Here is a 23465-nt window from a genome sequence, read left to right on the forward strand (position 1 = left end):
GACGGCACGGGTTCCTGCTCTTCCCGCTCTGCCGCCGCCTCCTCTCAGCCCCTCGTGATGTAGGGCTCCAGATGGAGTCACCTCGCGGTTTGAGTAGGTGGGAGGGAATTTTTTTTGGGGGGGGAGGTTTTCAAGCCTCCTCTGCCTACAGTCCCAGTAGGGAGAGGCGACGGCGAAGACGACAACAGCGCGGGTGGGGGGAAGAGCAGCTCTGAGGCGAAGATGCACGTCCACTGGGGCTGCCGCCGCCTTCCTCCTCGGGAAATCCGCTGCCCTCCCTCAGCGTGAGGGGAAGGGACTCTGGCGCTGAGGAGGGAGGATGCAAAAGCAAAGCAGGGAGTTGGCGCTGCACCGCATGTTCCTGCCCCTCTCCAAAGCATGGGGTGGGTTGCAGCGTGTGGCATCCTGCCTAGTGGGGTTTGGGTGTGCACAGGGCGGGAGAGGGAAGCCCTCTTTCCATCTGCAGGTTTTTAATCCCAGCAGTGGCTTTCTCCTTCCTGCCGAAGGTTTAGTTGAGCCCCCCCCCGAAGCCATCAACCCCCACCTTTTGTTCAAATTTCCCTCGTTTACATCCCCTCCCACACACGCGCCACAACGCAGGAATGTGATCCGCGTGGGGGCGGGAATGAGCTTAATTATTACAAAAAACAGTAATAATTGAATGCAGTGACAAAAATTTATGATAATAAAGAGTGGACACATAGTCCTACAGACACAACCGGCCCTTTGAGGGTGACCAAACTGCTGATGCGGCCCCCGATGAATTTGAGTTTGACACCCCTGATGTAGAGCAACCCAGCAGCCCTCAAGAAAGTTCTTTGGCTGATTGTCTGGAACTGCCAAGGGGGCAGGGCAAGCCTTCGGGAGGCTGCAGTGCGTTCAGCGCTGGCCCACCTGTGAGGCAAGGTGAGACAGCCGTCTTGGGTGGCAAGACACTACTGTGTGGACGTTGCAAAAATCTTCCCAGCATAAGGAGCACAGAGTCCCCAATGAACTGGCATGTGGAAGCACCGCGAGTGGTCAGTGCAATCAAGCTGATTTCTCTGGCCCCAGGTCCCATGGAGGGGGGGCAATGGCTGGACATGTGGCCTGCTAAACATGGCTATTGTCCTGTTGCAACACCTAAACACCATTTTAGGAGCCTTTAATTTAGTTGATCCTACATGTATTTTCAGGGACGCAGGTGGCGCTGTGGTCTAAACCACTGAGCCTCAAAAGGTCGGTGGTTCGAATCCCCGCGATGGTATGACCTCCCCTTGCTCGGTCCCAGCTCCTTCCAACCTAGCAGTTCGAAAGCACGCCCAAACGTGCAAGTAGATTAATAGGTTTCCGTGCGCTGCTCTGGTGTCAGTGTTCCATTGCGCCAGAAGTGGCTTAGTCGTGCTGGCCACATGACCCGGAAAAACTGTCTGCAGACAAACGCCGGCTCCCTCAGCCTATAAAGCGAGATGAGCACTGCAACCCCAGAGTCGTTCGCGACTGGACTTAATGGTCAGGGGTCCCTTTAACTTTTTCCTGTATTTTCATCTCTGTCTCTGAGGTAACTAAAATCCTCCTTTTCCAATCTGCCTAGTTAATGGCTTAATCAATCTTATAAACACTTTGGATAGAGCTGATTAGACTAGCCCAGATAAGGTTAATTTAGGAGTGAACACCTTTCCTGAACTGTAGTTAGACATATAGAACACTTAATGCAAAATAATATTCTTAGTATGGCAAATATAAATCTTATCGTAAATAAGCTTCCTTGCTTGCTTTTCAAAATCCCTGCCATTTTTTGCTCCATGGACTTCTGACATATTGAAAGGGTGAGTAGCCTCCCTATCAAGAATACTACACTTATCTTGGAGATATAGATGCAAGCTTTGGAAAGTATCCTGGGGAAGAGAATTTGAAAGCATATGCTATAATGATTGTATAACATTTATGTTATATTTAAATAGTTTATTAAAAAAACAATTATATTAAATACAGACTAACAGAATATTCATAATACAGTATATTTTACAGAAAAAATAGCCAAGTAGAAACATGTTTCTTTTTTAAAAAGTTCTTTTAGCTTTCTTTTTAATAAAATATTTTACCCGTGAAGATAAAAGTTTCTCGTCAAACCTGTATAAAGACAAAACAAAAATGCTTTTACTTTGAAACCTTGGGTGTGATCCACTCCACACTATATTACTTATAAGTAATTTCACTGGAATAAAAATGAGCTCATGCTTAACTCCCCAACTGAAATCCAGGCAACTTAAAAAGTGCTTAGCTTGGATTGGGTCTTATCCAATATGTTTAATATCTTTACAAAGCTTACAGTCTATAAATTCTTCAACATAGAAGGAGAGTTATCTTTTGGGATCAAATTGGTCACAGGCTGTTAATTAAAAAACAAACCAACACAAAGTCAGTGGAGACTCCCTGAATCCATTCCGAAGTGCCTTTTAGCCCTTTACTTCTTTTCTGGGTATCCATAGTGCAGATTTAGTTGGGATTTCAGAACTCCTTGTGTGACCAGATGGAAAGCCAGAAGTGTGTCAGTGGCAGAGACTGACTCCCTGCAGTATCCGAAGGGGCCCAAACTCAGAGCTCCCAAGTCTATGCTGCAGCCCAGTCATTCCAAGGCTTCTGATGGTTAAAATGCCACACGCAGATTCCACAGAAGGTGGTGGATATCCCTCATTTTCTTTCTAGATTGTAGCAATGGACATCTCCTTTCCCCTTCCCATCATATCCAGGGAGTCGCTGCCCATATTTATCCACACACCAGCAGTAGCCTCTTTTTCGGCCTCTGGATGGACGACACTGCAAGACAAAAGAGGAGATTTGATTAGTGCCAACAGATCTACACAAGCCAAAGGTTTTGAGTGGTATTATGCCTGACGTATAGCATGGAAGGCAGATTGTAGGAGAGAAACAGCATGGGAGGCTTCAACTTCCCTGATATCTGATGAAACTCAAACTCTGCCAAGAATGTAAGGTCCAACAAATTCATCCATTGCCTCACTGACAATTCCATTTCCCAGAAGGTGGAAGAACCAACAAGTCCTCACCAATTGGGGGGGGGGTGAAAGATGAAGCGGAAGTACTTGGAAACTTGGGAGGAAGTTTCATGATACAGAGGCAAGGGAAAGCTGAGTGTAGTCAGACATGCACTCTGGACTTTAAGGCGGCCAATTTCAGAAAGCTGAAGGTGTTACTGGGGGAGGGGCACCTCTGGCTCCTACCAAAGGCCTGCTTTTCCCCAGTTCAGTTAACCCCCACACAAAAACCTTGAAAAACTCTTTGGTGTTTTCCCTAAGTCAGAAAAATGTGCATGCATCTGGAGGGCATCAGCAATATCTAACTACTTCCAGCACTCTTTCAATGTTTTGCCTGCCTTCACTCTCTTAAGACTTGCTCCACTTGCAAAATCTGCTCATAAAGCAGGATGTACTATAGAGAACTGTGTTAGTGGCGTGCTGGCATAAACACAATTCCAATAAGAGGAGCCATGTGGGCATCTGAATGATGAAGGCACAATTCAGACACGTCTATGGACTTTTAAATCCCACTGGTCTCTGTGGGGAAGGTTTGTGATAGTCATCAATGCTCCGTTTGAATTCAGCAAAACTTAAATGTGTTATAACTTTGGGTGGATATTGCCCTGAGGACATTGCATGAGGATGAAGGATCCCCTGGGGCCACAGGCACAGTCGTGCATTTTAAGATTGGGCTGTAGGGTTTGAATCCTCAAGCCCAAAGGAAGTCAGAGAATTTCCCCTGAGCATATGCCAGTGCTGAGAATGAGTGGAATTTTGATGATCCATGTAGAAGGCATACAATCAAAGTTTACTTCCAATGCCAAATGAATGTTAAGGTTCTAATTATCGCACCATATAAGCTATTCATACCAGCCCCAAAACGTGAAGAAGCCTTATAAACTACATTAGTGTGTAACATTACACACTACAGCTGTCCACCACCATGGAGCTACATCAACCTTTAATGAGCCTATGGTAACCTCATGCGTAAGGGAGTTCCCTTTATTTGGGAAAGAAAGGCAGATGATTTTTTTATAGGCTGCAAAGGGAGCACATGCCTGGCCAAGACACTTTGGCAACAGAAGCCACTCTAGTTGGATCCGCTTGCCAGAGGAATTCCAGGCTTGCAGCTGACATTTATGAGCAGATACATTATCCCCTGCAACAGAGTTATCACTTCATTGAAGGCCTGCATGCCTCTTTCCTAATACACAAGGCTGTCTTTGTAAATAAATAAAAATATTTTCTAGAGAAAGCATTATTCCCTGCCATGATTTATCCAAACAGCAAAAGCAGAGGTTTGTTCCAGAAATAATAATTTAGTAAAGTTGGTGGGCAAGAAAGACTATGGTATTTTCCTGAACTCCCCTTTACAAAATAAAAAAATTCCTTCAGTAGCACCTTAAAGACCAACTAAGTTTATATTTTGGTATGAGCTTTCGTGTGCATGCACACTTCTTCTGATACCAGGTAGTACCAGATACTTCTTCAGGTATCTGAAGAAGTGTGCATGCACACGAAAGCTCATACCAAAATATAAACTTAGTTGGTCTTTAAGGTGCTACTGAAGGAATTTTTTTATTTTGCTTCGACTCAGACCAACACGGCTACCTACCTGTAACTCCCCTTTACAAGTTAAAAATAGCAAAGGTTATGTTTGGACCACACATATTAGGAAGCATCTCAGGTGGGGATAGAAAGCTCTCTAACATCTGTGAATTGTCATATCATGTGTTCCTTGGCAAACCTCCTTCTCCCAAATTGTGGAAGTTGCTGTTAACTGATTATTATCATCATCATTATCATAGTTTTATTTATACCCTGCCCATCTGGCTGGGTTGAATGTTGATAAGATTTTATGGCATAGGATTCAGGGAGCATCTTACTGCCAAAAATGTTTTTTTTTTTTTTAAGCATTGACAAAGTTAAGTTCAAGAAAAAGAAGAATTGGAAAAAACGTTTGGCCTGAAAATTTGCCAAAAAGCAAAGTACCTGAGTATTTGGCTAACCCCAAAGAGAATCAACCTGTTTCAGGATAATTATGTAAAAACTTGGGAGGAGATTAAAAAAAAACTTGGATATTTGGGGCAGACTCAAGTCATCTTTTACAGGAAGAAATTCGGTTATAAAAATGAGTGTGCTACCTAAATTACTTTTTCTATTTCAATCTGTTCCTGTGCTGGGGGGGCAATCTGTTCCTGTGCTGGCAAATATCTATTTCAAGGTTCATCTGGCAGGGGAAGAGGCCCAGAATCAAACATCAGATTTTAATTGACATTAAAGACAGAGGGGGCCTTTCCCTGCCAGATTTAAGATTGTATTATGAGGCGGTCTGTCTTACATAGCTAAAAGAATGGTGAACACTCAAAAATCCAGAACTGCTTGATTTAGAGGGATACAATAGGTATGGCTGGCACTCGTACCTAGCATACGAGAAAGTAAAAGTACACCAAAACTTCCTGAATCACATTATTAGGAAATCATTGTACAAGGGCTGGGAAAAATATAAAGATCTCCTAGAACCTAAAGCACCTTAGTGGATATCTCCAACTGAGGCACTAGCGGTAAAAAGAAAAAATACAGAGGGAAATTGGCCGACATACCAAGTGTTATTGAAATAAGACGAGAACCAGTTAAAGTTGAAGAAATTTGAAGAAGTGAGAGAATACATCACTGACTGGTTCCAATACTTCCAATTATTTGAGAGATTTAAAGTTGACAAAGGAAAAGGCTTTCCTCTAGAAAACTCAAGACTTGAAAGAGATTTAATCAAGACCAAAACCAAAGTTTCTCAAAAACATACCAACTCTGCCTTGACTGGGAAGTCAAGAAGGAGGCTGTTAAGCCAACTATGATTAGATGGGCCCAATATTTTGGCCACAGTATAGAGATGTCCCAGTAGGAAAATCTTTGGAAGGTCAACTGGAAGTTTCTGTCTTGCTATGTCATAAGGGAAATTTTCTAAAAGATGTTCTATCGCTGGCATTTGACACCTTGGAACCTAGCTAAGATGTATAAAAACCTTGCAAACAATTGCTGGAGATGTAGAGAGCCTGGTGGGACTACATTGCATATGTGGTGGACATGCAAAAGGATTAAATCATTCTGGAATGATATCTTGAACTTAAAAGAATATTGAAAGTGAATATCCCGAAAAAACCAGAATCATTTTCACTGGCATTACTGGGTGGTGCTGTGGGTTAAACCGCAGAGCCTAGGGCTTGCTGATCAGAAGGTCAGCGATTCGAATCCCCACAACGGGGTGAGCTCCCATTGCTGGGTCCCTGCTCCTGCCAATCTAGCTGTTCGAAAGCACGCTAAAGTGCAAGTAGATAAATAGGTGCTGCTCCGGCGGGAAGGTAAACAGCATTTCCGTGCGCTGCTCTGGTTTGCAAGAAGTGGCTTAGTCATGCTGGCTACATGACCCAGAAGCTGTACGCCAGCTCCATCAGCCAATAAAGCAAGATAAGCGCCGCAACCCCAGAGTCGTCCGCGGCTGGACCTAACGGTCAGGGGTCCCTTTACCTTTACTGGTTTGGAAATTCCTAAAAAGATAATGAAAACCTTTTTGTATGCCGCCACTGCTGCGAGGGTTATAATATATAATAGCTACACATTGGAAGTAGATATGTGCCCACCAGATTTGATTGGGCATTGAAACTGACAGAATATGTGGAGTTAGATTATTTATCAGAAAGAATTAAAGATAAATCCAAGCAGGAGTTTTAAGGAATATTTAAAAAGTAGTTGCTGCAATCTGAAAACAGTAGTGGCCTTTGAGTAATTTCTGTAGATAATAAATATCAAAAGGAAAACAGATAGAAATGACAATATCTTAAATAATAAGAAAATAGATAAATATAGGCAATAGGTTTACTAGCACAAAATGGAAAGGGACGGGAAGTCATTTATTTATGAATAATATTATGATTTTAAAAATTGCGTCTTTCTTTTTATGTGCGTGTATGTAACATTAGAGTTGATGATAATCTATATAAATAAAAATGTAAAGATAACCTTGTGCAAAATCCATAATCTCCTAAAGTGCTTGACCGATCGCTTTGAAAATTTGACACAACATTGCCACACCGTACACAAGCGTTTTCATATACCAGTATCTAGATTATATAGATGTCTCCCCTGTGACAGGTAAGAACATGCTTTTTTAGAAAAACATCGCCATCTGCTGGGTGTTAAGGCAGCACAGCCTCAGTCAGCAGTGCCTCAGGATGCCACAGCTGCTGCCATTGGCTACAGACTATCTGTGACATCACAATAACATGGCATTGCCCAGCCAGCACAGCTGAGGATGCTGCATCATAATCTCAGGCCTCAGCTGCTGCCATTGGCTGAAGACTATCTGTGACATCACAAAAAACCATGGCAACCTACTGAATATAAATGTGCGAGCGTGCAGAGGCTGCTGGGTGTGGCTGTCCCCTGGGCGGGGAGGGCAGGGGCTGAATCCTGTCCCTTCACCCGCCAGGACCCGCTGTGGGAACTGACCAGGCCCTCCCCAAGATGCGCATGGGGTATGCAAGGAGGAGAGGGAGTGGAGTTGGGGTGGTGAATGTCGTCAAGTGGGAGGAGAATGTCACGCAGCAGGGGGGGGAAGAGAGAGGGGTGTTGTGATGTCATGCAGCAGGGGTGGGGAATGGGGGCTCTGGGTGGTGGAGGCCCATGGGCTTGGGGAGGATGAATGGATCGGGATGGGACAGGGTGGGGTGGGGGGATTTTCCACAATGCGCATGGGTGGGGGAGTTGCTTTCCCGTTTAACAGACTGAGCCACAGCAACGCGTGGCCGGGAACAGCTAGTAATGAATATAAATATACTTTGGAAACATAGAATGAATATATATATATATATATATATATATATATATATATATATATACACACACACAGAGAGAGTGGTCCCTTGACTTACGAACTTAATCTGTTCCGAATGCACTTTCGTAGGTTGAAAAGTTCGTAAGTCGAAGTGCGGCTTCCCATAGGAAAAAAAATATTGGAAAAATTCGTAAGTTGAGGAAACCGCATTTAAACTGCCAACCGTTTCCGTTCGGATGTAGAAAAATTCGTGAGTGTGCGGCCATTTGTCCTGTTCGTAAGTCGAAACCTACGGATGTTGAGTCATTCGTAAGTAGAGGGACCACTGTATATATATATATATATGAATGATGTAAAGATACAATTGTGAGCAATAAAGCAGAAAAGATTTTTTTAAAAAATAAAGAAAACAAAAAGGTGTTCGCAAAGCAGGATTAGCTTAAGAAAAAGAAAACCTACCCATCACCAAGGACTATGGCCTCCTCCAGGCCCACCATGAAGGTCTTTGAGAGCCATATGAGGTGTTCCAGTTTTTGCATGTCTACTATTGGCCCTCTTCAGGTGCAAGGAATCTGAAGTTGAGTGTCTGCTCAGAGCCTCCCTTTTTTCCTTTCAGCGCTGGTAGTCAAGGGGTAGGGAAACCAACCCTTTCGCCTGTTATATTATGGTGCCTGGGAAGAAGCAAGGAGGTAGGCCGCCTCTTGCTCAGGGCCCCTGCTAGGTGCTTAAAGGACTCAGGATGGAGGTTTGTGACAAATTTGCACAGCCTAATTTATCTGTAGAGATACCTCTAGGCAAGGCAAGTGCTGGGGTCTTACCAGCAGTGCACTTTAAGCCAAGTTACTACATGTACTTAAAAGGGGGGGGGGAGGTCCACACAGAAATCCAATGAGGACACAGCTGGAGCAGAGTAAGGTAACTCCCTCTGCAACTGAATGACAAGGAGACCAAACTAACTGATGCTTTTAAAAATATGCTGGTGTCTCAAATTAGTGATGCCTTTCACAAATGAGACCCGCTTCCTTGCAGAGTCTGCTGCCCTGCCCCTCGCAGTTGTGAGGCAAGACTCAAGCATCATCCACATGAACTATGACAACCTGAAGATACTCACAAAACAAGAAGTTTATTTGCATGCTGAGCTCTTTCGGCTAGTTAACCCCTACTTTCTGCTAGGTCTACAATCCCTCAGCTAGGACAGTTTGGGAACAGCGGAGGCTTTCTGCAATCTCTTTCCCTTCTCGGGCTGCAGCCTCCTGTGCTGGGCAGACTCCTCTCCCTCCCAAATGTTTGCTTTATCCATGTTTATATGATTACAGTATATGAACTAACACCGCTTTATTCTAGCTGAAAAATAAAGTGTGTATTCTCTTAGACCTTCAGGCAGGAAAACATCATGCCACGTGCTAGAATAGCACAATGCTAACTGTCCTACTGAGAGATCCTCCAGGGGTTGGTTGGCTGGCACTGTGTATTCAACAATTCTCTGTGCCGAAATGGAGCCCTGCACCAGAACGAGAGGAAAACCTGTGACAGAGGAAAGCATTAACAATTGGCTGAGCACTGGTGGAGAAAAGATGTCACCATTTTTCTTCACTTGTCCCTTTGCTGCATAGGTGAATTTTGGATCAACTGAGTTTAAATACGACTTTTTCAATAACTGTTGTCATTTGTGAGTGTTTTGTGAGGGGTGTGTGGGAGCAATTGATATCCTAATGGACCACAGCGGATCACTGGCACGCAAAGCCACTACATGGCACCAAAATCAGGACAGGGGCATTGTCAGGGTGGGACAGAGCACAGAGGAAACCACTTGTGTAGCCTACATCAGCTCAAAAGGCTTTCTGCAATCTCACAGCAAGCTACATATAATCACAATATTATGTTGCTGTGTATGTGTATCTCATAAGGCAACACAGCAGGAAGGAAACTATGTGATCTCAAAGAGCAAACTAGAGAGCCTGTTTTTCTGCCACCAGAGAATGAGTAGCTAGGGCAGAGGGTTAGGGCAGAGAGTGTCTAAACCAAGTGAGATTAACAAGTATTCATTGCTTGACTAGCTACTTCATTTTTCTGCAGATTCACTAACATAGAATCACAAAACTGTAGAGCTGGGAGGGACCCATCTAGGCCCTTGCAATGCAGGAATCTCCACTAAGGCATCCATGACAGATGGCTATCCAACCTCTGCTTAAAAACCTCCAAGGAAGGAGAGTTTGCACCCTCCCAAGGGAGACCTTTCCGCTGCCAAACAGCTCTTGATGTCAGAAAGTTCTTCCTGATGTTTAGTCGGAATCGACTTTCTTGCAGAGTCTCCTCGAACTGCAACACCTGGGAGGAGATGTGCCTATAGAAACCTCTGACTGCTGTGTGGCTGCCCTGAAGGCCAATGTCCTGCTGCTCACACTCCAAGCTCAAGTGGTGACTGACTCCAGGGGTTCGTTCCCTTGGAACGTAGCTCAGCAGAGACTGTGGTGTCTTTAGGGTATGTGGTTTTCTTTGCACATTTTTAGCACTTCAGTGGGTCTTGCTTCTCCATTAGATTTCTAGAGAAGCCCCCAATTCAGCTTTGCGTCCAGCACAGAGCAAGTCATATCCCTTGGACTTTGACTTCCAGCATCAGCCAGGTGAAGGGTGGGCAGGTGAGGAAGTGCCTACCTCCTTCCGGGAGAGCAGCATCCTTCATTGCCACGGCGGCCACACGACTCACTCTGGGAGATGCTGATGAGAACACTGAGGGGCCAAGCAAGGCCAGTCAATGCCTTACAAAGAACCCAGCCAACTGGTTTAGCGTGGTCCCTTTGCACAGATTCTCACCATCCTACATTCACAGGCTCCCTGGTCTGGAAGGGACCCCCAAGCCTGTAAGAATATAATTCAACTTCCTCCACACAGGAAAGTAGTAGGGAGATGAAGGAATGAAGTATCCATCCCAGGAACAGGTTGAGTGAGAACAAGGCCTTCGAAGCTGGCTGGTGTTAAATGCTGCATCATTTTCCTACCTGCTGCTTTTCTCCCACAGCTCCCCCTTTGAAATGTTTTTCTACCCCCAAACTTTGGCAGAGCTACAGATGTACACACACCCCTGACATGAAGCAACACACAGTACAACGCTTGCTCCAGAGGAATTATAAATTGAAATTGGGGGGAGGGGTGGCCACGCTGGCAGTGGAGAGGACTGTGCAATTTTAAAAAAATATATATGCTGTGGACAGAGCCCCAAGGGGACATCTGAACGTATCTGTAGTGCTGGAGTGAACAGTCCTCCTGGAGCAGCACAGCTGCTGGAATTTGAATGCCCACCCCCACCCCACCCCCTGCCCACCCCATGGAATAAATCCAAGGTTCACACTAATAAGGAGTGAGGCATCAGCTGTTGCTGCTGCGTGGAGCCTGTGTCTGAAGTTCCTGCAAACGATAGCTGTAAGAGACAGCGAGCACCAATTTCCAGGAACATGTATTCAGTTATTGTTCTTGGCAATAAATCAGGCAACAGCCCAAAGTGGCAAAATCTATGCTTACTGTTGATTCATTTGATCAACTTTTCTTAATTTATTATGCCTTGGTTGTGGCAGTGGTCAAAAAGATTATTAATAATGTCATTATCTTTTAGGAGGTTGTATTTTAGAGGGTGAGAAGTGAAGACAGGGTAGAGGCCAGGACTACCATCTGATACTTTACTGATACTTTAAACACACTGAACTCACTTCTGAGTCAATCACAGAGGAACGTACAGTTTCTTAAAAGAAACATGCATAGGATTGCACTGTAAAGAGCGTATCTGCCTCTTTTAGAAAGGACTTTCCCTGGAAAAATATGTTTTGCAATGCAACAATTGTCACCCTGATCTCCGTTGTCTGCCTTGCTTTCCAGTCTCCTGCCCATGCTTTAAGGGGACAAGGGAAGGTGGGTGGGTGTCCCCCTCCTGGGTGCCAGCCAGCCAGTCAGCACATGGGCACAGCTGGTATCCCATGAGCTTTACCATCAACAGGTAACTGCATGCCTGCATAGTGTTACGGTAAGTTGTTGTATCTGGCCACCAATCTAAAAATATTTATTGGGTGGCTTACAAACAAAACCAAAGCAGTATTAAAAATATAATGTATAAAAATTTAAAAACTATTTTTTAAACAAAAATTTCCTAGCAATCGCATAAACTGCATAGTTTACAGCCCAGATTAAAATTATAGCAGTCAAATGTTAGTTTAAAATGCAACTTTAAAAGTCTCTGCTTGGCACTGAAAAGACCCCAGAGAAGGCACCAGGTGAGCTGGGGAAGTTCTTCCGCAGCATGAGTTACCACCGTGGAAAAGGGCCCCTGTTTCCTTGGTAAGCCCCCACCTCCCACCCCTTGGCAGAGAATCTGGAGCATCTTCAAGTTCACTTGCATGTGGCTTCGAAAGCTCCTTGCCAACCTCTCCAGACCACTCTGCCCTGAAAAGAGCTAGCCCCTTGACTATCTAGCAGGAATCCCATCCCTGCTTCTTCAATTCTGGATAAAAAGAAGCTAAATGCACAATTCCAAATTGCTAAAAGCCAGAAAGAAAACCCTGCAAAATGATATGACCATTGCGAGAATTAGAAGACAATGTGAACTATCTGAAAATATGGTTCTAATTTGTTACATCTAGTCCATGGGGTAAAGCAAAAATTCACAACGTAGCACAGACACTTTTGATTTAAACAAAACTCTTCTTCAGGATGGACGTGAAACAACAAAAGGGGGGGGGGAGAATAAGATGTTCCAAGTGGAAGCCCAGACTTCTCTCCCCAGAGTGATTAAGGCAGCTTGCACCTGGTAATAAAGATTGCTTTCTCAGAAAATCTAAAAGTCAGCAGTTATTAGAATCCGTTTCTGGCCCTAATATTGCTCTATTGTAAGAAGATAGCAGAGCTAGGGGAGAACATGGTTACTGTAACAGGAACAAGATCTAGATTCAGTACTTGAAACCTGAACTACAGCCCCAAATATAAACGGAGGAAAATCCTCAGCTGTTCAAGATAAGCTGTAGGGGGAAATATAAAGCAAGTGTTGCACTCCTTCTACTTGGACAATGAAGAAAAGTGAAATCAAGGCCTCACAAATGCCTTTATGCCTTGGACGACTGAAACTGCCTTTAAAGATGTCACACACAGAGAGCAAGTCAACATAAGGGAAACAATTCCTTAACATAGAAGTCTGTGTACTCTTTGGAAGGTACAGCAGGTTGGCTGGTCGCTTGATGTTGACTTTCTTCATTTCCAACTCCCAAACCACATGAAAGGCCAACGAAAACATACAGAGAATGCTTTACTAATAATATTCTCTAATGAAAGCACAGCAGTCATCGCTGTAAAGCTGCTGCAAAATGGCAACTGGAAGCAGGAGGTGTAGCCTGGGAAACCATTCATGGGAAAGAGGGTGGTTCATGTGGCAAAACTATCTTTTAAAATGCAATGCGCCGTGCAAAATAGCGAGGAAGCCTCATGCAATATCAGCTTTAAGCACTTGCATATCTAAAAACAGGAGGTATTGGGAATCACTTGCCAGGAAGCCATGTCTCCCAGCTTGGAAATCATGATATAAAATTCACATCCTCTAATGGTTGCCTGACATGTTTCAGAACTGACCTTGATCCTGAAAACAGGTTAGGGATCTGTGACATCACTGTGTCACACATCACAAAGTACCAAATTTTTCCATCTATAAGACGCCCCCTAATTTTTGACATTATTTTTTAGGGGGGAAACCTAGTCTTATACACAGAAAAATACGGTAGTTTCATCTTGGGATAATACGGTTTCTTGACCACAATGGTCCAAGCACTGGTAACTTCAAGACTGGATTACTGCAATGCAGTCTATGTGGGGCTTCCTTTCAGCTTGGTCCAGAATGCTGCAGCACGACAACAGGGGAACACCTGGTACTGGGGATAATAGTTTCACTGATGCACAGGAAACTGAGATGGTCCTACAGAAACCTGCTGAAGGGCAGTGTCACGGTCTGGTCGGCGGGAGGTAGCAGGCCCGCCTGAGGACGTCAGGATCGGGGGCAAGATGGTGGTGTGGAAGCAGGAATGGGGTCCAGATGGTGCAGGGCTGAGGGTCCAGCAGCAGGCAGTCACAGGGTCAAGGAACCGAAGGTTGGGAAGCAGGGCGTCACGGAAGCGAGGGCCCGAGGGTCAAGGAGCAAGGCGGAGACGAAGGTCTGGGAGTCGAGGAGCAAGGCATCAGCAAGGCGAAGGTCCAAGGAGCAAGGCGAAGGATCTGACAGGAGGCCAGATGCAACAAGGCAGGGATCGCGTTGCTGTGGCAAAGAGCTGAAGGGAAATGCTGAGCTTTTATCCCTCCCAGCTATTGCCACCAGGTGCAGTGAGTTATCAAGTAGCCTCACCTGAGTGGCCACTCCTAGCTTATCCAGCACAAGCTGAGGCAGGCCCCAGTCCTGCAAAGCACTACAGGCCCCAGAGCCTGACTCCTGGCCATACTCCTGACAATACTCCCCCCCATAGGGAAACGGGGTTCCACCCCCGGTCATGGCCCAGGCTTATCTGGGAACTTCCATTGGAAGGCTGGTTCCCAGGATCGCTCCTCCGGCCCGTAGCCCACCCAGTCAATTAGGTATTGGAGCTTCCCACGGAGCCACCTCAAGTCCAGGACCTGGGCAACCTGGAACTCCTCATGGCCGTCAACCTGGACCAGTGGTGGTGGTGGGGTTAATGCGGCCCGTAAAATGGTCCGTGTGGCAAGGTTTCAGCAGGGATACATGGAACACGGGGTGGATCTTCAGAGAGGGGGGAAGCTCCAACTTGTAGGCGACCGGGTTGACCTGCTGCAGGATGGTGAAAGGTCCCTGGTACTTGTAGTCCAGCTTAGCCGAGGGACGTTTCATGCGGTGCCTCCAATTCCTTGCTGGTGCCTCCAATCTGCTTGCGCCTTGTAGTCTGCCTTGGCTCTCCCTAGGTGCTGTACCAGGTCGGCTTGTGTCTCCTGGATGTGGGAGACCCGATCATTGGCGGAAGGCACGAGAGAAGCCGCGGGGGTACAGGGATGATTGCGTGGGTGGTACCCGAAGTTGGCGTAGAAAGGGCTCTGCCCTGTGGAGGCATGGCAGGAGTTGTTATAGGAGAACTCAGCCAGTGGAATAGGTCCAACCAGTCGTCCTGATAGTAGCTCAGGAAACAGCGGAGATATTGCTCCAGGACTTGATTAACCCTTTCCGTCTGACCGTCTGTCTGAGGGTGGTACGCAGAAGAGAGGCATCTCTCGATACCCAGTCCCTTGAGGAAGGCTGCCAGAACCGGGACGTGAACTGGAGTCCCCTATCGGAGATCACTGCGTCCAGTAGCCCATGTAGCCAAAACACATGTTCAAGGAACAAGTGGGCCGTCTGTGGGGCGGTGGGAAGGGTTCGAGTCGGGATGAAATGTGCCATCTTGGTGAGTGAATCCACCACCACCAGAATGACCGACTGTCCTTTGGCCGCAGGGAGGTCCACGATGAAGTCCATGGAAAGCGTCAACCATGGCCTGTGGGGGGTGAGTAATGGCTGAAGAAGCCCCAGAGGCTTCTGCCGTGGAACCTTGGTCCGGGCACAAGTCTCTCAGGACCGCACATACCGTTTAATGTCTGCCCAAACCCCTGGCCACCAGAACGTGCGAGTCAATAACCGCAGAGTCTTCGCGTATCCCCCATGTCCAGCGGTCTGCGCGTCATGGCACTGTTTCAAAACCTGAGTCTGGAGCGGCCCCTCCGGATATAGAGCCGGCCGCGATGGTACACACACCCATCCCGAACATCAAGCGGCGCACCCCCGGTCCTGAAGGTACTGGGCCGGGATCCAACCAGTCTTTGGTGAACAGGTCCTGACAGCTCACCAGACGAACCTCCGCCTGAAAGTCCTGCTCCCAGGTTCCATGGAGAAAATTGGTCGGGGATAACATGGGTGCCGGCTCCGAATCGTCATCCCCAGAGTCCGAGTCCCTCAGGGAAAGCGCGTCCGCCTTCCCATTCTTTCGCCACTGACGGTACTCACGGTCTGGTCAGCGAGAGGTAGCAGGCCCACCTGAGGACATCAGGACCGGGGGCAAGATGGTGGTGTGGAAGCAGGAACGGGAAGATGGTGCAGGGCTGAGGGTCCAGCAGCAGGCAGTCGCAGGGTCAAGGAACCGAAGGTTGGGAAGCAGGGCATCACGGAGGCGAGGGCCCGAGGGTCAAGGAGCAAGGCGGAGGTGAATGTCCGGGAGTCAAGGAGCAAGTTGTCGGCAAGGTGAAGGTCCAAGGAGCAAGGAGCAAGGTGAAGGATCAAGGAACAGGAGGCCAGATGCAACAAGGCAGGGATCGCGTTGCTGTGGCAAAGAGCTTAAGGGAAATGCTGAGCTTTTATCCCTCCCAGCTCTTGCCACCAGTGAGTTATCAAGTGGCCTCACCTGACTGGCCACTCCTTGCTTCTCCAACACAAGCTGAGGCAGGCCCCAGTCCTGCAAAACACTACAGGCCCCAGGCCCACTACAGACTCCTGCCCATACTCCTGCCTGGCAGAAAACCACAAGAAGCTAGCAGTTGGAGGGAATAACTCGTGCTTTCAGTTGTTTCTATACTAATGCACAGAGTAAAGGAAACAAGCAGGACAAATTTGAGCTCTTAGTATAGGATGATGAATATGACCTAATAGGCATTACTGAAATCTGGTATGATACTCTTGGCTGGAATGTAGAAATTGAGCGGTTTAACCTATTCAAAAATGATTTACTGAACAGGAAGGAATGAGTAGCATTATATACAAATGATGTGTACAACCTGTGAAGAGATCCATGACTTGGAGCATGGAAGGCAAATTGAGAGTATCTGGGTAAAAACTATAGGAAAGGGAAAGAACAGTGACCTTACTGTGTGTGCCTGCCAAAGACCTCAAAGTCAGACTGAAAACTTGGATGATGTCTTCCTAGATCAGATCATCAAATATTCAAATAGGGGAGATATATTAGTCATGACAGACTTCAACTGTCCCAATATTTAAAGGGTACTAAAGGAGCTTGCGGATATAATCTCAGAGCTTCTGTCTAATATATGAAAATTCTTGGAGAACAGGTGAGGTCCCTGTGGAATGGAGGTGGGCAAATGTGTGGGGTGGTGGTGGTGGTGGACCTGTACTGGTCAGCTTGATATCAATACCAGGAAAGAGCAGATTATTAAACGGTCAGTCTGTGAGCACCTAGAAAAGGATGCTGTGATTACCAAGACCCAGCATGGGTTTCTTAAAAATAAGTCAAGCCACGTGAACCTCTTTTCTTTTTCTTTTTGAAGGAGTTACAAGTTTGGTGGATCAGGAGAAGGCAGTGGATGTAGTGTTATTTTATTTCAGTAAGGCTTTTCACAAAGTTCCCCAGACGATGAAAAACACCCCCTAAAACAGCAATTTAACACGAATTTTACTAATGAGACCATTGCTCCATAAAATGAAGGCAAGAGTTCTGATTAAATGAAAATTATGCACTATCCTAATTCAAGTAAATGAGGGTCAGCATGCATACAGAGAAAACAAGATGCAAAGTCTGCAAGGTGAGCATGTTTCTGTCTGAACTAACCAAGGTCTGGTGGTCTGCAATTGTCAAGAACTGTCATAATCTCATGGGGCAGGTGCCCCAAATCCAGACTGCTTGAGATGCCAGCATTACTTAGAAGTAAATGTTCTGAGTGCATATCACTTTCTTGATCTCATGATCTAGATTTTGGAAGCAATCCTTGGCAGCATGGAAAGGATACATATGTGAAGTTGCTCCGGTTGCTGTCTGTAACATGACCCAACTCCATTTTTCTAGGAACCCTCAGGCAGCTAATTACTACTCAAAGCATTGATGTATTACAGCCATATGCTCCTTTTGCTGTCCACCCCCTCTTCTTTTTCAGAGAGCTGCTTCTTTTTTCAGCGAAGGGTATACTGGAAACTAGGGCCAGGGTCAAGCTCATCTGTGACTTGGCAGGGCTTTCTCCAATTTGATCTGCTGTTCTTGACATCAATTGCATCTGACAAGAAGCACTGGAGCTAAGCCAGCAGGTGCCCCAAACTGCTGTATTTGATAAAAATGGCATGGGCTGAAGATTAGTTATTTGTTGCTCAGTGATATTTTATTGGAATTACTGACTATAACAGAAGAAGGAAGGAGAAACATAAATGGCTGAGGCATTTCACTCACCTGTTTTTTCTTGTAGAATCCCTTCTTGTCGCAATTCGGAATATGCAATCCTCTCGGGCTTAAGACATTCAGAATCTTGAGGTTGCTTAATGTGTCTTCCACTTCTCTGCGACAAGGACCCTGCCAATTAGAAGGATCACTTATTTAAATATGCCAATACTCTTAGCATTCGATTTTACACTATGGTAAACACTTGTATTAAGTGTTGTATTAAATTTTGACTAAAAGAACAAAAGAATACGAAAGGGTTAAGGAAGAACATTTCCTTAGCCCTGGGTGAAGCCTCCAGAGGGGTGTCACTGTGGGTTTTTGACCCGGGTGAAATAAAGCCTAGCTTTGCTCGGTCTTAGCTGAAGGTTTCTTGAATATTAGAGAGCCAACTTTGTCTTCACATAAAGGCAGCTGGACTCACACATCTGCCTATCAAGAATTTGGCTGCTTTAACTACTATTTACACAGCAGATTGTAAGAAGGCTTATATTTAAAAAATGAAAAAAATGCTCCCAAGCTAGCTGTACCCATGTAGAGAACTGCATTTAGGGATCGAATAAACAGCCACCTCACTGTGAAGACATTTGGTGGGAAGAAGGGGAGATCCCCTCCTTCAGAGCAGCTGATTAACACCCACACTCACCTATTGGACCACACTTTCCAGGCTCAACTCTGCACTTTAAAGCTCTGCATCCAAGTGCTTTTTTGGGGGGCGGGGAGTCTTTTTTGGCCCCTTTGCTTTTCCCAGGATACCCGCTCTTTAACACTGGATCAGAACAAACAACAATTCAGGGTTTCGGCAGATTGCCGTTTGCTCCAATTGAGGGGTAAAGAGCAGGCTTTTGCGGGAAACACAGCAGGGCATTTAAAAAGGCACTCAGAAACACAACACAAAAGGAAGTCTGCATGAGCCTTATGGAAATAAACTGTCTGACAGCATCAGTTTGGGTGTGAAACTCCCCTTTGCCCTCGATACCCGCATGTGAGCATCTACTTCCGCATGTGCAAAGCCCTGCAGGAAACCAGCCAACCCACCCAAGGCTGGTGCATTTTAAAAACTACACCTAAACTGCAAATTTAGGGTAATGGGTTGAATCCTAAGATTAACTCCGGGAGAAGGCCTGGGGGCTACTAGGATCCAAAGCAGATTTGGGACACTTCTCCCACAGCAGCAGTCTCTCATGCCCCACGCCCATAGTGGTGGTTTGGGGGGGGGGGTCTCCTGACCCTCTGGAGTAGTTTTGGGGAGCACACACGGCCACAGAAGTAGCAGCAGAAATTCCTTACGTTAAGTTGTCTTAGGACCCACAAAATTAACCACAATATGGCCATTTTATTTACACACGCATTTTAACTACAGTGGCACCTCTGGTTAAGAACTTAATTCATTCTGGAGGTCCGTTCTTAACCTGAAACTGTTCTTATCCTGAGGTACCACGTTAGCTAATGGGGCCTCCCATTGCCACAGTGCCACAATTTCTGTTCTCATCCTGAAGCAAAGTTCTTAACCCGAGGTACTATTTCTGGGTTAGCAGAGTCTGTAACCTGAAGCGTTTGTAACCTGGGGTACCACTGTACAGGTAGCAACCGATTTGCACGGGGATTCTGGATCCCCACATGCATCAGTAGGGCCCACATAAGGCCACCCCTCTTTGCTATGTTTTCAGGGCACTTCTAGGTTTCACATGAAGCATGCAGACATGGTTGCACACAGATTGGACACACCTATAATTTTCGCTGCCTGTATCTCTGTTGATCCCATTCTATTTGGCAACTGGCAATTTGGGGCTCAGGTAGGTAGTCGTGTTGGTCTGACACAGTTGAAATAAATTAAAAAAATTGTCCAGTAGCACCTTAGAGACCAAATACATTTGTTCTGGGTATAAGCTTTCGTATGCATTCGTATACCCAGAACAAACTTTGTTGGTCTCTAGGGTGCTACTGAACAATTATTTTAATTTGGGGCTGTTATTTATTTCTCAGTGTTTTTTTATTTTACATGTGTTTATTGCTTTATCATATACAACTGCAAGCATTTTAAAGATATTTAGCATGATTCTAATTGCAGTATAATATATGTTTGCCTATTGCCAGGCTGCCAGAAAAGCCCTTCCGTCTGTAAGCAGAAACAGGCATGGCTTCACAGTACAGTGGTACTTTGGTTTTCGAACATCTCCGTTGACGAACATTTCGGTTTTTGCATGCCATAAACCCAGAAGTAAATGCTTTGGTTTTTGAACATGTCTCAGAAGTCAAACCCGTCATGCGTCTTCTGTATTGAGGCTTCCATATTAAGTTTTCGGTTTTTGAATGTTTCAGAACTCGAACGGTATTCCAGAACTGATTACGTTCAAAAACCAAGGTACCACTGTAATTAACTTTTTTGCCCAGTAACCAAGGAGACAGCTCACGGCACATCCATCACCTACTGGTCAATTTTTGAAATCCTGGCTTTCATCTCACAATGAAACCAGGTCTGTTCATTGGCATACAGTACTGTCAACAATAAAGGGACCCAGGTGGCGCTGTGGTTAAACCACTGAGCCTAGGGCTTGCTGATCAGAAGGTCGGCGGTTCGAATCCCTGTGACGGGGTGAGCTCCCATTGCTTGGTCCCAGCTCCTGCCAACCTACCAGTTCGAAAGCACATCAAAGTGCAAGTAGATAAATAGGAACCGCTACAGCGGGAAGGTAAATGGCGTTTCCATGTGCTGCTCTGGTTTGCCAGAAGCGGCTTTGTCATGCTGGCCACATGACTTGGAAGCTGTACGCCGGCTCCCTTCGCCAATAATGCGAGATGAGCGCGCAACCCCAGAGTCGGTCACGACTGGACCTAATGGTCAGGGGTCCCTTTACCTTTACCTTTACTGTCAACAATATTTCTGCTGCTTCCACTATTGCTGTTTCCCTTTTTATTTAAAAGAAAAATGCTCAGAAGATGGCCTTTGTACTGTTTGCACCCAGAATAGATGGCGAAATTAAATCAGTATCTCTAAATACAAGTTATTGCAACATTAGAACTTGAAGTCCCCCAGTTTCAGAATCGGTCCATAGCATGGAAATAACGTCAACCTGTCTATTACCTTGGAACACAAACCTTTGTGTTTCCTCCTTGTGAAAGAGAAGCAGCTCTCTCTGAAAAGCCAGGCACCCTTGGACTCCCACTGGAACATTTCTACATCTTGTGACAAGTGAACCAGGCAAGGCCACTTTTCACTTTCACCAGACTCTCTACATTTTCCATTTATGTAGGTTTCTGGAGTGGTCTCTCCCTATTTTTTTTTCCTTTTCAACAGCACAAAGTTGTGTCTGGATCAGCCATGAGTGTTTTGATGCACAGCCAAGAAAAACACAGCAACATTTTGTGTGCTGTTGGCATGGGGATCTGTCGCTTGCCTGCCAAGAGCAGTACATGAACCAGAGTATTCTCTGCTCCCGTTTCCTTCAGTCCAGCAGGTCTGCAGACCTTGTTCATGTCCTACACATAAGGAACAAGAAACAGTGACCACTTCATCCTCCATGTGTGGTTTTTTTTCACCCAGAGGCATTTTCAGCATGGCAGAGCAATCGCTAGCAAAGCTAGACACTGCTTTGTGTGCAGAAGAAAACTTCTGATAGCCAGCCAAAAGTTGATACTGAGTTCTGCATTCACAGCCCTTGCTATGACTGGCGGCTTGGGATTACAGGCTCGCAGACATAGACAGAAAGCAAGGATTTTTCATTTATTAGCCAATCTGTTGTGTCTGTAAGGGGAACAGGACATTGCCACCATAAAATCTTGTCCAGCCAGGCAGCTTAAGTATGGAGCGGTGTGGAGAATCCTCTCTGAAACTCTCAAACTTTTCCTTCCTTCAGGATGACTCAGAAGTTTTGGCTAAACACAAACCTCATTTACCTTAACGTTTTGCATTAGGAATGAGACAAGCCATGATTTAGACCAGCTTTGCTTACTGGTTGGAGATTTCCTCCACCAGTCATGGATTCCCAACTGAGCCCTCAGCTGCTGATGAGAGAGATGGAGGAAGACCCTCAGCATCACGGGACTAACAATGTCCAGGAATATTTGTTGTGGGGTATTGAAAACTCCCTTGGGAAGCCAACCAATGAAACTCCTCTGATATTTTTCCCAAACAGGAAGCTTCCACATCTGCCTCAAAATTTCATTCAAGGCAAAACCTGACGTCACCTCTGGTTCAGAGCTGTAGGCAATGATCAACACGGGCACAGCGACTCGAACCTGCCTGTGAAGTGACTGCTGGGTGACAGATTAAATGTGATTGCAATGGATCTGTGTAATTCAGAAATCTTGCAGTCAATTAGCTGTCTAGTAATTCTGGCAGCAACGCAAGCTCAGACAACTAACAATATCTACAGTCTGCATCCATTTAAAGTGATATTTAGGGAACACATGTATTTTTCTGTTAAATAAAAATTACTTACATATTCAGTCTCCTGCTTGGACTCAGAAGAGAAATTCAGTGTGTCTGTGCTTTGTGAATCGTATTTGTAGCGTTGGGTATTTTTGGCATGCTCTTTCCTAATGACATCTATTTTGGTGTGGTGAGCATGTGACTTGGGTTCCAACAGTCTCTGTGTGTTGGAGACAGACTGATTCTCTGTGCTGCTGATGTTCTGGTCTTCCTCCGAATTGCTGGCATTCCCTTTAAACAAAAACAAATGTCCAAAAGTTAGCCCATCATTTATTCATTGTAGCGGCTGGAAGAGCTTCCACACGATAATGTCTCTGAAGGTTATCATCACGGTACATTAGGATGGTGCACAAAGTATTCAGGATAGCAAAAGTAAGAAACTGCAACCTACTTTTTTACAATGGGGGAGACAAAACGGGAAGGCAAACAATAGGAAAAAGGGGGTGAAAGTGAACGGACGAAGCTGCGCTTACGGAGGCTTTTATAAACATAAAAAGGTTTCAGCTACTCAGGCCACAATGCTTAAAAACCAGGCACTTATCCAGGAGGACTCTGCTGAAGCCAATGGAGCTATTTTGGAGTAGGTGGTTTGAAGACAGCAGCCTCAATATCATAGAGACGGCAGAATCTATTTCCTGAACAGAAAGAGTTCAGTATTTTCATGACTGAAGGAACCTAGTGACTTTGCCACCAATCGTGCCAGTGTTATTATTGGGTTGCAGGAGTTGTGGGTCTTTCATTTATATTTAGATGTTTGAAACCTGTCCTATAAGCTCTAAATTGATTTGTTTTCACAGTCATAATTTTTAAACCACTAACTTCTAGCACTAACATCTACCTTGCCTGAATTTGAAGCAGTTCTACTTCTTACCAGGAGAGGGCAGATTTTATCATGACTTGATCATTTCTGAAGTCTGGACCCCAATGAGAAGTTTGTCAGCAACTTACCACCCTGCAAGGCATGCAAATATCTATACAGGTAATTTGTGTGAATTATGTGTATAGATATTTGCATGCCTTGCAGG

The 23465-nt window shown here is 45.5% G+C and overlaps 1 protein-coding gene across 1 annotated transcript in view; it reads right to left on the reverse strand.

Moving 5' to 3' along the window:
- Positions 1–1535: 1535 nt before the first annotated feature.
- Positions 1536–23465, reverse strand: part of IGFBP3 (insulin like growth factor binding protein 3) — a 34064-nt gene continuing 12134 nt past the window's right edge. Inside the window, exons 2-4 of the mRNA XM_035101349.2 lie at positions 22451–22671; positions 18021–18140; positions 1536–2799 (exon numbers count right to left, since the gene is read on the reverse strand). Coding sequence (XP_034957240.2) covers positions 2674–2799; positions 18021–18140; positions 22451–22671 — 467 coding nt within the window. The 3' untranslated portion in view covers positions 1536–2673. The remainder of the gene's footprint in view (positions 2800–18020; positions 18141–22450; positions 22672–23465) is intronic.

This window comes from Zootoca vivipara, chromosome 12, assembly GCF_963506605.1.
Source record: "Zootoca vivipara chromosome 12, rZooViv1.1, whole genome shotgun sequence".
NCBI classification, from domain to species: Eukaryota; Metazoa; Chordata; class Lepidosauria; order Squamata; family Lacertidae; genus Zootoca; species Zootoca vivipara.